Raw genomic sequence first — 15,869 nt, 5'->3', positions numbered from 1 at the left:
AATAAATAAATAAATAAATAAATAAATAAATAAATAAATAAATAAATGTGTCAGTGAGATGGCTCAGTGGATAAAATGCTTGCTACCCAAGCTACGGTTCAAATTCTGGGACCCACAAAAAAATGGGCGAGAAATAACTCCACCAAGTTGTCCTCTGGACTCCACAGCTGTGCTGTGGCACCCCTCAGACACCACAGACACTCCTACCTAGGAGATGAGAATTCAATGGGCAGCATACTGAGGGTTTTCCCTAGAGGGCGGCACATATTCACCAACAGTGACAGAGATAAATACCTCTAGGACATGCTTCACCACTGCATCTGTAGTTCCAAACAGATCAACCCCAGTTATTCCTCTCACATCGGATTCCACCGCACCAGGAGACAAGTTTTTTTTCCTTAGACCTTTGGAGGGTTAAGGAGCGGGATGAAAGATGCAAACATAACCTTATCAGTAAAAGCACAGTAGGAGAATCACAGAAAGATATATTGAAAGACTAAGATAAAATGAAACAGGAAAATAAATTTAGATGGAAGGAAGACAGACACTCCCAAGTGGTACCTATTTATTCTTCCCTAGATCCTTCCTTAACAGAAGACCCCTCATTGGGAGCCTCAAATTCTGACACAACCAAGTTCATTAAATCTCACCTCAAAGAGCTGTCTACTTCAGAGTGATTGCACTTTCCATTCTTTAATCTTTCCAAAATGTAGCCTCAAATGGTAATCATTCAATGTCCACTTTCAGGTTCATAAAGTTTATAGCGACCTTTCCCTATCATTTAAAATTTTTATTTTTTTACTTTATTTTTACCTTAAAATGTTAATATATTTTATTGTTTGATGTGTATGGATGTTTGTCTGCATGTACATCTTTATACAAATGGATGCCTGGTGTCTATAGAGGCCAGAAGGGGGCTGCTAAGCCATATCTCTAATCCTCATCATAAAATTTAAAGAAATACTCTTGGGGGAGATCACATTTCAGTGTTTTCCAAGCTGAAAGCAACTTACAAGAAAGTTCCAGAAGCACTGCAGAACTAGACATGTTAAACAAAACAGCTATTTAGTTTGGAAGAACTAATACAAATACTATGAGATGATACAGCAATAAGGTAGAAAACTGTCATGATTTTTCATGCTCTTGCATAAAAGGCTGGTTACAGATATGAACATATATATCTGAGAGATGGCTCAGAGGTTAAGACCTCTCTCTGGCTGTTCTTCCAAAGGTCCTGAGTTCAATTCCAAAGAACCACATGGTGGTTCACAACCTTCTATAATGAGATCTGGTGCCCTCTTCTGGCGTGCAGACAGAATATTGTATACATAATAAATAAATCATTAAAAAAAAAAAAAGAAACAGAACCTACAGAGGCTAGTTTCACTGGGAGGAATTATTAGCCCATAATTTTTAAATCATAGGCAAAAGACACCAGGATAAGCATCTTTTTTGTGGCCCACCCACCTACACATCTTTAATAGCTACCTACTTGAAGTAAAGTATGATGATGCATACATGTAATTTCAGCACTCAGGATGTAGAAGCAGGAGGACTGCCACAAGTTGAGCCTGGGCTACAGAGCAAAGTCCTATCTATTTTTTAAAAAGGGAGGGTAGGGGAAAGCTGAATAACTGTGTTAAAACCAGAACCAAAATTATAGTACAAAGTACCAGTATCAAATTTGATTCTGATAACAACCCTTAGAGATAGGTAACAATCACATGTAATTGCACCAAATTATACATAACAAAACAAAATTAAGGCCAAAATCCTACCTTTTAAAATACTTGAGAAAGAGAACAGTAAGATAAAGTTACCTAACATTTGTTAAATTTTTGAAAAAGCAGAGACAAAATAAAACGTATCATTGAAAATAAAACCTAAGAAGCTTCAAACTAAAGTGCGTAGGAAATAGAAAGAAGTTACGTTCAATGACTGCACTGTCTGCCAATGCCTAACATCAGCACTGGAGCCAATTTATTTTATGCCCAATTCAAGAGATGCCTTAGCCATAGGTATAGAGACAAAACTAATGAAAAAGGAGACACTCTCCTCAAGCTTCATAAACGCATGATTACAAGGATGCTTTTTACTTATCTCATTTGTCCCTTTAATAAAATCTGTCAACTTTTTCTCTTGAGTGTAGTGTATGTAATAGGTTCAAAAAAAAAAAAAAAAAAAAAGCAGACAGCTGTGAGAAACTTCACCTCCAATAAGCTTTAACAAACACATTAAATGGAAAGCTACATAACAGAATTGAAGCCTTTGTGCACTTGCCTGCAATGATCCAGGGAAAGAGGACGGGCAAAACAGATGAATAGTGACAGGCAGTGAAAAGATACTGAGAGAAGAAATATTTGAGCTTTCGACAAGCCACTCACTAGGACTGAGCGACAGATGGAAAATTTCTACAGCAGCTACCCAAATCCAGAGGGAGAAGAGCACATTCTCAGAATGGACCAGTTATGTATGCCTCCCAGTGGGGACCAGGAAAAACAGTAAAGAGAGGGATGTAGAAAGGATTTGGCAGCATATTAATATATTTTAGCGGATATTTAAAAGAGTGAGTCTGAGTTACATGGGTTTGACATGCAAAAGTATAAGCATATTAAAATAATTTAATGGACAGTGTACTTTGAAGCACAAGCTAAAACAGTAACCCATCTTCTACAGCTAGTTTTGAAACTCTTCCCCTTTAAACAAAAGATTTTGACAGGCTAACAGAATATTCAGGTCACAGTGAACTCCATGGGCTAAACACACATGGGAGCAGTATTAGGGACTGCTTTGACTTTAAAGAGGTCTACATTCTCTTGGTGTTATCGCACTAGCTCAGAGTGTTCTTATCAAAAGAGAATTATCAGAATTTCATCAGTTCCCTAAACTTGGGAACATTTATTCTCTTATTTAGAATGTACTTTCTTGAAAACGTTAACGCCAGTCCCTAAGAGACCAGAAAGCTGGTTTCTCTTTTTGTGTTGGGACTTATCTGAACTAAAGCAAAGTGGAGTCCTGAAGAGTATACGCTAATTTTGTTTGCTTTGTTTTTCAAGACAGGGTTTCTCTGTGTAGCCTTGGCTGTCTGGGACTGGATTTTTGCAGACCAGGCTGGCCTTGAACTCACAGCAATTCACCTGCCTCTGCCTTGTTGAGTGCTGGGATTAAAGTCGTGTGCCACCACACCCACTTGTGTGTGCTGCTTTTGAGGAAAGGAAAATGTTAAGTGTAAAAAGCCTGACCCAACTGCTCTTCCACTTATGTAAATAACAAAACATCTACTTCTCCTCTGGTTAAAGAATTATTTAAAGTGAACAGAGTCAGCAGAGAAATGATAAAGAACATTCATATTAGTATAGCAAGTTAGCACAACATTCCCATTGTAACATCCACAAATAATAGCAGTTGCAATACCACATAGCAATCCATGCAATTCACACATTCAAGAGCAACACAACCCCACTAAGGTCATACTCTCCCTCACTTCTCTAATCTAACTTTGATATAAACATGTTCTTTGCCTGTAAAAGGTGAAGAAGGAAACTTTTTACTTTGAGCATTTCATGGTCACAAATAAGAACTTAGCCACCTTACTTCCCCAAATTGCTTTCTTATTTTAATTAACACATTTTTAAAAATTTATTTCTTGGTCATGTTAGCTAGACCACAGGGAACATGCTGTGCTAGCAGGAGGTGGCACAAGCAGCAATTTTAAAGTAGAGCAATACAGTTCTGGGGAATGAAGCCCTAGCACCTAAAAACAGCAGTTTAGGCATGAAATTAACATATTTCCTAGGATGGAATTAGCTGTACTCCCTTCCTGGGAGACCTGAGAAAAGTCACTCCAGATACTTCCTATAGCAACTTTCTCACAGAATTCAGACTGTTCTACCTAACTGTCCCTGATTAGCTGGGCCAGCAGGACTGGGGCCCAGGCTCATTAGGTGCATATCTCCTGAGACAGAGGGGATGTCTTGAATGTGTGCATGGTGAAATCCTATGAGCCACAGCTAGGTTATGGGCAGAGTGAATGCTAAGCTTCCCAGTACTGGCAGTGAGGAGAGGGCACAGGCTCAAGAAGCCTGTACCAAGCTCCTCCTGTTGGCATGGCTGGTCACATCTGGGTGTACTTCAAATAGCCTAGTCGATCTGACGGAAAACTGCAATGGCAAAGCCCTAGAGGATGAACAAGCCCTATCTGCAAAACAATCTTGTTTATACCACTGTCTTGCAATTTGAAGCTTTTGAAAACTACAGAGACAGCATGGCATAGTGCCTCCACTCTCCAATTGCCCTCTCTCCTTGGCTTGTTTGCTTTTTTTCTTTGCTTTGGTTCTTTGAGATGGGGAATCTCAGGCTGGCCTTGAACTCACTATATAGTCAAGAATGACATTGAATTCCTGACCCTCCTGCTTCTACTTCCCAAGTGCTGGGATTATAGCATGCAAGACCGTGCCCATCCCCTCACTTTATTTCTACAATACATAACTGTAATTGCTATTAAAACGTTCCAAATGTTGTATTCAGGAATCCAAATTTTTACTTGCTGTTTACTAATGGTTTATAAAACCAGAAAATACTAAAATGCTGTGGCCCAGCAGTATCACAGGAAAATTAGGTAGTTGCCACCTTAGCAGTTTAGTGGAGAAAGCTAACTCCTTTATTTCCACAAAGAAGCAGCTAAGGGCCTATAAGAACCATCCTGTTTTAGAAAGAAATACTGTTTTGTAGCTATCACCACCGACTTTCCAGAGAACTCAATTTCTAAGAATTTTTGAAGTGGCAAATAAAGATAATTCAGTGAGTGATTCTTTGAAACAGTGTAACTGAGTAGAGAAGCATATTTAGTTTCAGCTCCCTACCCCAGCACAAAGCCCATGCACAAACACCATCAATAGCATTCTCTCTCAGTATTTAAATTTAGATCTCTGTATGACACTCAAATTTCAATCTTTATTTCAAAATCATTATATGTAAACTATGACGGGAGGAATTAGCCTAATTATACAAGTGTATAAGGTCTTAGAAAGCTTATTAAAAAGTATTCTGGATAAAAAAGTTCTAACTCCTTTCCACTCTATGCTCCTTACTATAGAAGAAATCTAATAAGATGTTTCCATTTCTATATAAGGCAACAGGGTTCAGGAATCCATTTATCTGCATACTCTCTCTTTTTGGTAAAACATGTTCCTTATTTTGAGTGGAAAGGTTGGCTCTTAATCAAATCTTCATATTTTAATGAAAATCTGAGGCAACTAAAGAAGTTAAGAAGTTATTTAAATCAAATTAGCTTCCTAGAGTAAGCCACTTTCATAGAAAACACTTCTAACATGAAGAACGTTCAAAGCAGATTTAATACCTTCAAAAACAAGGATGATATTATACAGGAATGGAATATAAATTTCGTCGTTCTAAGCCAAGTAAATACCCTTGCTATTTTAAGCAATTGCAGTTTTGCGCCAGACATGACTAGATTGTTCCCTGAACTTGGGTAGCTCACCAGAAATATCCCAAACGCGGACAGTCTGGTCCAGGCTAGCTGATACAACCAGGTCTTCAGAGGGGTGGAACTGAGCACACATTACATAATGGTTGTGCCCCGTTAGCACACTGCAAGAGAAAAACACATTAAATTAAAAGCAGACATCAATAGCCCCCTAAGCTATTTCTTCATAGTCAGTAGATGCTTATCCAATTGTATTTTTATGGAGCCAAGGTAAGTCATCCTAACAATTCTGAACTAGTAATAAGCAATGCCACCTGTGTTAACAATAGCTCCTTTTAAAAAATATGTACTTTTTTTTTGGCCAGTGATGGCACATGCCTTTAATCCCAGCACTTGGAGGGCAGAGGCAGGAGGATTTCTAAGTTCAAGGCCACCTACTCTACAGAGTTCCAAGACAGCCAGAGCTACACAGAGAAACCCTGTTTTGAAAAACAAAAGTTTTTTGTTTGTTTGTTTTTTAAGATCTATTTATTATGTATACAGTATTCTTCCCAGCATGAATGCCTAAGGCCAGAAGGGGGCACCAGATCTCATGATAGATGGTTATGAACCAGCAAGTGGTTGCTGGAAATTGAACTCAGGACCTCTGAAAGAACAGCCAGTCTCTTAACCTTTGTGCCATCTTTCCTGCCCCACAAAAAAATTTTTTTTAATTAGTATTATTTTCTTATTAGCGGTGCAGCAGGAGTGGGTGCTATAATCAGTTCTGTCCTTTTATCTTTACATGGCTCAAACTCGGGTCACAGGCTTGTGTGGCACCTAATCAAACACCTGGCATCTTTGCCTGCAAAAGTTAATTCCCTTTCTGACACTAAGTGTTTAATAATTAAATATTATTAATTTCATGGAGCTGAGATTATACAACTCTCTCAGAATAAAGACACATGAAAATGTGAAAATAAATGCAATATTAGTAATTCATATAGGAAATATACTTGATAGAATTTAGTAGAGTACCTTTAAAGGCTGTTGTTCTAAACAGTCCTACCTCTTGTGAAAGTTCTACTAGAGAACCAGTCCAAACACTAAGATTCATTGGTCTAGATCCCAACTGAAGTTTTATGGGAACAGAACTAAAAAGCAACTAAACATTCTATTCTAAAAGCCTAGTTATATAACCTATTCTTCTTGTTAAGATATTACAAAATTAAGCTGGGCATGGAGGTGCATGCCTTTGATCCCAGTACTCGGGAAGGTAGAGGCAGGTGGATCTCTATTGAGTTCGAGGCCAGCATGGTCTATAAAGTGAATCTAGAACAGCCAGGGCTACAGAGAAAACCTATTTCAAAACACAAAAACAAATAAAAACCAATATTACAAAATCAAGATTGATATTATTATATTTAAAAGAATCCTACAAATATAATCAGTAATTAATCAGCAGACACGGCCCACCTGGGAAAAAAAGACAACTGACCTGAAAAGAAGCTGATTATAAAAATCTAAAAAGAATTAAAACCCTCTTTTGAGGCTACTGCCTCTAGATTTACCAGACACATGTTCTAGACTGCCAGTTCCACACTCGAATGGTCTGATCATCTGAGGCACTCAGAATCCAAGGATATTCCTGAAAGACATTTCAGACAAGGCTCTGAACAATCTTGCTCCGTGAGGCCAGACAAGTGTTCTATCACCGAGTTATATCCCCCGCCCTTGTTTTTTCAGACTGGGTCACACTGTGTAGTTTAGGCTGGTCCTGAAACTATGGAGTCACAAGCGCTAAGGGTGCTGGGACTTTAAAAAAGTGTGCACCACTATGCCCAGCGAGGTCTTTCTTAACTTTCCAGGTAGACAGCAACTTACTGTAGGCAAGGCTCTTCAGGAGTCTTTTCTGATAATAAATATCTAATATATTATTCTGAGTATTTATTATGAAATGTTTTAGTTGTAATTTTGCAATCATTCTATCCTATGCTAAAATTTTTATATTAAAATAAAAAAAAAATCCACAGCCTGGGCAGATATGCTGGCATACACCTTTAACCCCAGTACTTGGGAAGCAGAGGCAGGTGGATCGCTTTGCCTTTAGGGCCAGCATGGTTTACATAGTGAGTTCCAAGACAGCCAGAGCTACATAGGGAGACCATGTCTCAAAAAACAAAAACTAAAAAATCAATGTCCCACATCCCAATTCAACAGTTGGACATATTTTAATTTTTTAAGGAATAAGTACAATCAGCAAATACATGTTTGCTTGAATTACAGCACTAAATTATAGTGAGACCTTTCATGACAGGATTAGACAAGAGGCCAGGAGTCTCTTTAACGTACTCTCTAATCTACTAATATGGCACCAGACAAATGGCAAGGCATGGTGGCTCTCACTTTTAACCTTGTACTTGTGAGACAGAAGCCAGCAGATCCCTGTAACTTCAAGGCCAAGGCCAACCTGGTCTACATAGTGAGTTCCAGGCCAGACACGGCTACACAGTAAGACCCTGTCTTGAAAGAGTAAGACAGAGAGAGAAAGAGAGAGAGAGAGAGAAACTTGATAGATAAAGAAGGCAGTGAGTCTGAGCCTGGCTAAGAGAACAGGCTCCACCAGACTCCCAAAATCCTTGGACAAAGGAACTTGATTGTTAATACTTCAAAATATTTATTTGCTTAGCCAAACTGTGTGTTAATTTGACCTGGACATATCTATTACTTAATAACAATACCATACCATGCATGGGATTAGCCTACAAACTTTTGTTTGGCAGCTTAATAAAACAAAATAAAATCCTATATTTCTCTATAGAAAAGCAATGACTTCCTTTTAGAGCTCACTGGATCCAATTAAGCTGAGTATAATCCGTCTGGCTCTGTTTCCCCAACATTGGGATTAGAACTGTGTGCCACCGTGCTTGGCTTTGGGGAATGAACTCATCTCCCTATGACAGTGTGGAAGCATTTACCAACTGAACTATCCCCCTCAGCCTCAAAGCATGGGCTCTTGAGGATAAGGAGACCATTGCTGGGCTATGTATCAGGGACAGCATGTTGCTGGTATGCACGAGATACCAAGTTCAATGCCCAGCATGACACAGAAAAAAAATAAAAATAAATAAATAAAAACGAAGGAAGGAAGGTTGGTCAGCTAGATTACTGTGGTAAGGCAGATAGATGGCTTTGGAGAAATTATGGAACACTGCATAATGAAGCTCAACAGCACTCACATGATGAAAAAATGTGGTACGAATATAGTCCAGGTGCCCAAGCAACGTGAAGAGGCAGCGCCGAAGTTTGTAATTCCAAACCTGCAAAGACAGAAATTCAACCAAGAAGTAGGATGTAAATGTCTTGAACTTCTGAAAGGCTCATCAGGTTTCTTTTTGTTTGTTTGAGACAGGGTTTTACATAGCCCAGGTAGTCCTAGAACTTGCTAGGTAGCCAACAATGACCTGGAATTGCTAATCCTCGCACCTCCAATTCCTAACTGCTGAGAATTACAGGTATACATATGCTGTTTTATTCAGTGCTGAACTTCATGAACACTAGATAAGCATTCCATTTACATGAGTCACATCCTCAGCCCTGACATCTGTCTTTAGAGGTCCAAAGTTGCTGCATCATCTTACACCTTTATAACAGTCAATCTTCAAAGAACTGCCTCCATTCTATGTAATTTCTCATCTAACATTAACATGCTAAGATTATTAATAAGCTACTAACTTGAGAGTATAAAGGTTTCTTCTTAGTCTGGATCTTATTCTGACACTTCGTCTTTCCCAAACTTCCTTCTTCCTTGGCATCTTAGAATCTGCTCTTCCTTGGTTATCTTCAAATTATAAAATTATTATTTCCTATACCAATACTTCCTCTTTCCCCTTTAAGCAGAGTTGGAATAAAGATATCTTACTGTAGACTTTAGTACAAAGGTTAAGAGAAAAAGAGGTACTCAGAAGAAAGGAAGATACTCTCAAGAGCATGAATATAGCCTTCTCAAAGAAAAATCACAGAGTGTTAAGACATGTGTGGCTATGGGCTCCTCAAGGGAGCTTGCCTTTCTCTCTTTTACATTATCATCTGTCTATCATTCAAACTATTCCCTGTGCAGCATCTTCTACACTGTGGCTTTAGTTTTTCCTTCCTGTTGACAAATCCCAGATATCTTCAATGAGTCTCTTAGGTACCTCAAGCACTTCATAGCCAATATGGAATTATCTATTCTCCCAAACTCCAGAAAACTGTACCTACTCCAGATTTGTCTTTCCAAGTTAATGACATCCTCTTACGGCTGGGGAGGTAACTCAGTGGTAGAATACTTGCCAAGCATACATGAGGCCTGTAAGATCAATCCCCAGCACTAAAGGAAAACAAAGCAATAGTATCTCATTCACTTTTCTTCAACATTCATCTCAAACAACCACTTTTCCTTAAGCTCTCATATCTATCTCCTTCTCTCTATTTCAAATAGTATTGCTTAAATTCAGGTTCTATTCACTGCCACATGCATTTATAAGATAATCTTCTTATTGGTATCTGTCTTCAGTCCTTCCCAACTCATCCAATCTTTTATTTGTTACCATCTGAGTATTTTAAGAGAATGTAAAATCCATCAAGTGGTGGTGGCACACACCTTTAATCCCAGCACTTGGGAGGCAGAGGTAGGTGGATCTCTCAGAGTTTGAGGCCAGCCTGGTCTACAGAGTAAATTCCAGGACAGCCAAGGCTATACAGTGAAACTCTGTCTCAAAAACAAACAAACAAAATCCATGTAAATCTTATACCACTCCTATATTTAAGCTCCAGTATTGGTTCCCTGTCTATGCAAGAGAACTCCTAAGCACTGCAAACATTCGGTCATGATCTCACCCCTCTGTATCTTCTGCCCCCTCTCTCACCTTCTTCAGATTTGAACTCTCTAAATCCAACTGGAGATTCTCAAACACATCCATCTATACAATGTCCATTTCTGTACCTGTACTGTTCTTTCCTATTTTGACTATTTATCATTCACCAAACTATACATGCCACTGACTATACATTTATCTCTTGAATTAAAGGATCTTTGAGAACAGAAGTTACTTTGTGCTCACCTTTCAGTTCCCATACAAAACAAGTTTCTGATATACAGTAAGTATTAAGTATTTGCTAGATCAGTGCTTTGGATAATGTTAGAAGTTTAAGTTCTATATAAATGAATTCTCCTGTCTTTCAGTTCTTTTCTTGATTCTCAAATCTTACCACTTTCTCCTATTCATTATTCCCTGCCATATCAGATCCTCTGTACCTTAATCTTATAGTCATCTCCTCCAGAGACAAACAGTGGCTGCTGCTTATGGAAGTCAATACCACGTACTGGACCTAGGGAAGAAAGCAGGCAATGTATGTTAAGGAAAGTTACTCTCTCATGTATCTGTCAAAGGCTGTTTAAAAAATGATTTATTTGTGTCTATATGAGTGGGTGCACACACAGAGGTTAGAGACAAGCTGCAGAGTCAATTCTCTTCATCTGCCATGTGGGTCCTGGGGCTGGATGTCAGGTCCTGAGTCTTGGCAGCATTGGCAGTGATCGTACCAGTCCCTATTAAGATTCTTTTTCTTTTAAACAAAAGCACAGATCCACTTTATATATTTAATTTTCATTAAATTAAACCTGTGAGGGGTACAGCATTGCGTAGATTCTGTGTCCAATGGCCTTTGTAGGAAGGCTGCTTCAGAATTTGGCATGAACCATGTCACTGTTTCTCTGGCCCCAGCTACTTTCTCCAGATTACTCCGTCTTGTTTGCTTGCCTCCAGGAGTCACTGTGCCTTTTTTTTTTTTTTTCTTTATTTACATAAGCACATCCCTTGCCCAAGTAGAATTCAATTTCATCCCACTTTCAATTTTAAGAAGAGCCATGGTTCTTTTAGCAGTCTCTTTTAGAGACCTCACTCCTAGATAGCAAAAATGGCCTCAAGCCACAGCCTTCCAGACGTTTACCCTTTTTTTGTTATTATTTTTTTCAAGACAGGGTTTCTCTATGTAGCCCTGACTGCCCTGGAATTCACTCTGTAGAACAGGCTGGCCTCGAACTCAAGAGATTCCACCTACCTCTGATTCTAGAGTGCTGGGATTAAAGTGTGTATCATCACACCTGGCTCCTAATAAGATTCCTATTTGTAGTTTGTCTTTGTTTGTTTGTACCCCGTTACACATCCACAGTTTTTACTTTTGGGGGAATCCTTATCAAACTAAGATTCTTAGACAGGGGATGACAAGTCCTTGCCTTTTAAGAAGAACATTCACTTTATTATATATATGTACATGTGCACATGAGTCCAAGTACTAGTGGAGGCCAAAAGAGAGTATCAGGTCCCCAGAGCTGAATTACAGGTGATTGTGAGCCCTGGATTAATATGATTACAGACCTGAACTCAAGTCCTCTGCAAGAACAGCTAGCACTTTCTACCACTGAGCCATCTCTTTTAATTTCCCCCTAGAAATTAACTTACCATCATGTTCATCAAACTTGTCAATGAGGGTACACATCCGATAGTCCCATAACTGGATGACCCCATTGTGTAAACTGGTCAGTATCCAGGGTCTTTTAGGATGAAAACTAAGGCCTGGGGAAGGAGGAAAAAGTAGAAAATTATACAATGAGTTAAGGTCCCTGATGTCTTCTTTTGTCAAGCTTGACAAAAGAAAATAGATTAACCAGAGGCTATCTATCTATTCCTTCAACATGCTTGATAACTTTCTCCCTCATTTTTAAAGTTGCATCTCTGTGTAGCCCTGGCTGTCCTGGAATTTACTCTGTATACCAGGTTGACCTTGAACTTACAGAAATCCACCTGCCTCTACTGGGATTAAAGGCACACAGTATCACACCACCTGGTTGATAACTAGCTTTTTATTGATACCAAACACAACAATGTGTTGTTATGTATTCCTTTAAATATTTCTAGGAGCCAGGAATGAACACAGTAATCCCAGCATTCGGGAAGACAGAGGCAGGCAGATCTCTGAGAGGACAGCCTGCTCTACAAAGGGAGTCCGGGACAGGCAAGGACTACACAGAGAAACCCTGTCTCATAAAAATAAATAAATAATAATAATTAAGAGCTAGAGAGATGGCTCAGTGGTTGAGTGCACTCGCTGCTCTTCCAAAGGACCCAGGTTCAGTTCCTCGAACTCATGCCAGGTGGCTCACAACCACTTGTAAGTCCAGTTCCAGGGGATCCACTGCCTGGCTATTTTTTCTTTTTAAAAAAAAGACAGACCTCACTCTTTTGTCTAGACGACCTCAAAATCACAAACTTCCCACCTCTACCTCCCAGTGCTAGATTTATAGGTATGTACAACAATCACAACTATCTCTTAATTTTTTAATATAATTTTTACGTGTATGAGTGTTTTGTGTCTATGAGCACCACATGAATCCCTGGTATTTGCACAAGTTAGAAGAGGTGTCAGATCTTCTAGATGTGGGGTTAGAAATGGTTATGAGCCAGCATGTGGGTGCCGAGAACTGAACCTTGGTCCTCTGCAAGAGCAGCAAGTGTTCTTAACAACTAAGCCATCTCTTCAGCCCCACAACTACCTCGATTTTTCCCCATAAATTTTGGATATTTTTGTCACATGCATGTACCTATTAATACTCTGACAAAGGCCCATGGGAGCCCATACTGACCTCCAGTTTCTCCTTTTCCTGGTATTTTCTAACCATCTTTGTTAGAAGGTTAAATGCTAAGCTCTGTTCCTCAGCCAGACCACAGGGTTCTTTTCTCTTCCTTCATTGTAGCCTGAACTCTCTCTCTTTAAGCACTAATCAAAACAAACTGGATTCACTCCAGGCCACCAGTAATGCTTGGGTTTTTTGCAACATGGTCTCGCTTTGTAGTTTAGGCTGGCCTCAAACTTATAGCAACCCTCTTGCCTTAGCCTCCCATGTGGCAGGATTACAGATGTGAGCCACTACATCCAAGTCTGGTAGCTACTGCTTAATTGTAAAAACATGTGAACATACTCTATTAGTAAGCTTACGAAGGCAGCTATTTTGCATAATGTTTCTTTTGTTCTTATGATATATTAACATCTTTTTTTCTTTGGGACAGGTCTCACTATCTAGCATCCAATTACTATCTCCTGCCTCACCCTCTCATGTGCTAGGATTTACAGATACAAACCACTACCTCCAACTTAGCACCTAATTTTAAAAAAAAATTTAATTATGTGTATCCGTGTGAGGATTATGTGTACATTAGTGAAGGTGCCTGAAGTGGGGCAGAAGAGGGCACTGGATCCTGTGGAGCTGGAGTTACAGGCAGTGGTGAGCCACATGCTGTAAGTGATGGGAACCAAACTCCGTATGGACAGTATGCACTCTTAACTCTGATTCAGCACTTTTTTTTTTTTTTTTCCTGAGACAGGTTTTTTTCTGTTTTTGGACTCGATTTGTAGACCAGGCTCGAACTCACAGAAATCCACCTGCCTCTGTCTCCAAGCGCTTGTATCAAAGCTGTGTGACATCACGCCCAGCTTGATTCAGCACTCTTAAAGAACTCTTAAGTACTAATGAAAGACCCCAGCCTCACACTAAGTTAAACATAGCTAATGCCATTTTGTGAGACACCACTGTTTTGTAAAACTCTGAAGGCCAGATGAGAAACTGGAAAATTACTGAGAAATCCTAGCTGTGTCACCCACTTGGGATATCTGTGGTCAGGCTGCCCCAGTCATACTAAAAACAGTTTGTGTTAATCACTCTCATAGATATCTGTGAGACTGTTTCAGCTAAGATAGGGAAAAACAAAATAACAGGTGGCGGGCCACGTCAAGGGGTCATCCTACCCCCCTTGACCACCCAGTTCCTGAAATCTTGGTGCCCCTGCCAAACTTTGACGCAAATTGTGGTCTCGTGTAAACGTACCAATCAGCCCCCTGTAACCATGCCCTCTCGTTTCTGTACCAGTGCTTCTGCCTCTAAAACCCTATAAAAACCCCAGCTTCCCATCTAGGGGGCGCGGAAGTCTTCCGAATGACTTCTCGCCCCGGGTACCCGAGTATCAAAATAAAAGCCTCTTGCTGTTTGCATCCGAATGGCCTCGTTGATCCTTGGGAGGGGGTCTCTCTGACGGAAGATACCCTCCGGGGATCTTTCACTAATTTCCCCAACCCCTTTCTACTGCCCAAGAAGAAATTTGAAAAGAACTCATATAAAAAAAGAAGACTCATTTCAACTACGTAAGTACCAGAAACTGGTTTTTGCTTTGTTTTAATTATGTATGTGCACGTGTCAGTTCAGATGCCCATAGAGCCTGGAAGAGGGAGTCAGATCACCTGGAGCTGGAGTTATAGGTGGATATGAGCTTCCATACATGGGACTTGGGAACCAAACTCAGGTCCTCTGCAAGAGCTTGGTAGCTGAGCCATCTCTAGAGCCCTAGAACCTTTTTTGGGAATAGGGTCTATAGGGTCTCACTGTATCGTTCTGATTGGCCTGGCGTTTGCTATGTAGACCAGGCTGGCCTCCAACTCACAGAGATCCACTTGCATCTGCCATCCAGAGTGCTGGGATTAAAGCTACCATGACTGGCACCAGAGATGATAATTTTTTTTTTTTACTATTTTGAGACAGGGTCTATGTAACTCTGGTGGTACTAGGAATTCTTTCTTTCTTTAGATTTATTTATTATTTATACAACATTCTGCCAGCATGTGTACCTTTGCACCAGAAGAAGGCATCAGATCTCACTACAGATGGTTATGAGCCACCATGTGGTTGCTGGGAATTGAACTCAGAACCTTTAGGAAGAATAGCCAGTGTTCTTAACCTCTGAGCCATCTCTCCAGCCCAGTACTAGGAATTCTTAATGCTGCCCTTAATTATCAAATTTCCCACGAGACTTAGAAACTGCTCAGAATAAAGAGTCTCACATTAAAGAGCTTTTAGTTTTTTAGTTACTAAGTCTGGCCACACACTATTATAAACACATTAATACTTTTCATTTTAATTCTTTTTAAAAGAGAATGTTAATTACCCTTATTTTTAAAGATATGGGTATAGAGATTTAGAGATAATTAAGTATGACGTAGGTCATATAGCTTATTAGTGAATGTTTCAGAATTTCTAAGCAAGTCCAATTGACTCCAAAGAACAAATTCTAAACCCCTTCACTATAAAGCATATTATGAAATATTCCAGATACATTTTTACTAGATTTCCATAGACTTAGGTCTCTGCTTTTCTAATATCAACATTTCAAAAGTGTATGGTATCAGGCCTTTGTCCTTCAAAAATTATTACCAAAATATTATTTATCTGACATTCAAATCTAATACAAAGCACCTTGTTTTCACCGGACAATCTTACCAGTCTCGGGACTTCAGAGGCTGTAGGCCTCCACGCCCTAATTCCAAATAGGCAATGAAGTCCAACGAAAGCACTGGA

At 39.5% G+C, this 15,869-nt stretch overlaps 1 protein-coding gene across 1 annotated transcript in view; it reads right to left on the bottom strand.

Moving 5' to 3' along the window:
* Nucleotides 1–15,869, bottom strand: part of Copa (COPI coat complex subunit alpha) — a 47,392-nt gene that overhangs the window by 30,975 nt on the left and 548 nt on the right. The window contains exons 2-7 of the mRNA XM_055613292.1: nt 11,929–12,042; nt 10,722–10,795; nt 8,665–8,745; nt 6,997–7,073; nt 5,501–5,610; nt 295–404 (exon numbers count right to left, since the gene is read on the bottom strand). Coding sequence (XP_055469267.1) covers nt 295–404; nt 5,501–5,610; nt 6,997–7,073; nt 8,665–8,745; nt 10,722–10,795; nt 11,929–12,042 — 566 coding nt within the window. The remainder of the gene's footprint in view (nt 1–294; nt 405–5,500; nt 5,611–6,996; nt 7,074–8,664; nt 8,746–10,721; nt 10,796–11,928; nt 12,043–15,869) is intronic.

This window comes from Psammomys obesus, unplaced genomic scaffold (assembly GCF_907164565.1).
Source record: "Psammomys obesus unplaced genomic scaffold, mPsaObe1.curated_primary_1811, whole genome shotgun sequence".
In the NCBI taxonomy this organism is placed as follows: Eukaryota; Metazoa; Chordata; class Mammalia; order Rodentia; family Muridae; genus Psammomys; species Psammomys obesus.
Note: the sequence above shows the minus strand (reverse complement) of the source record. Positions and strands in the feature narration are given on the sequence as shown.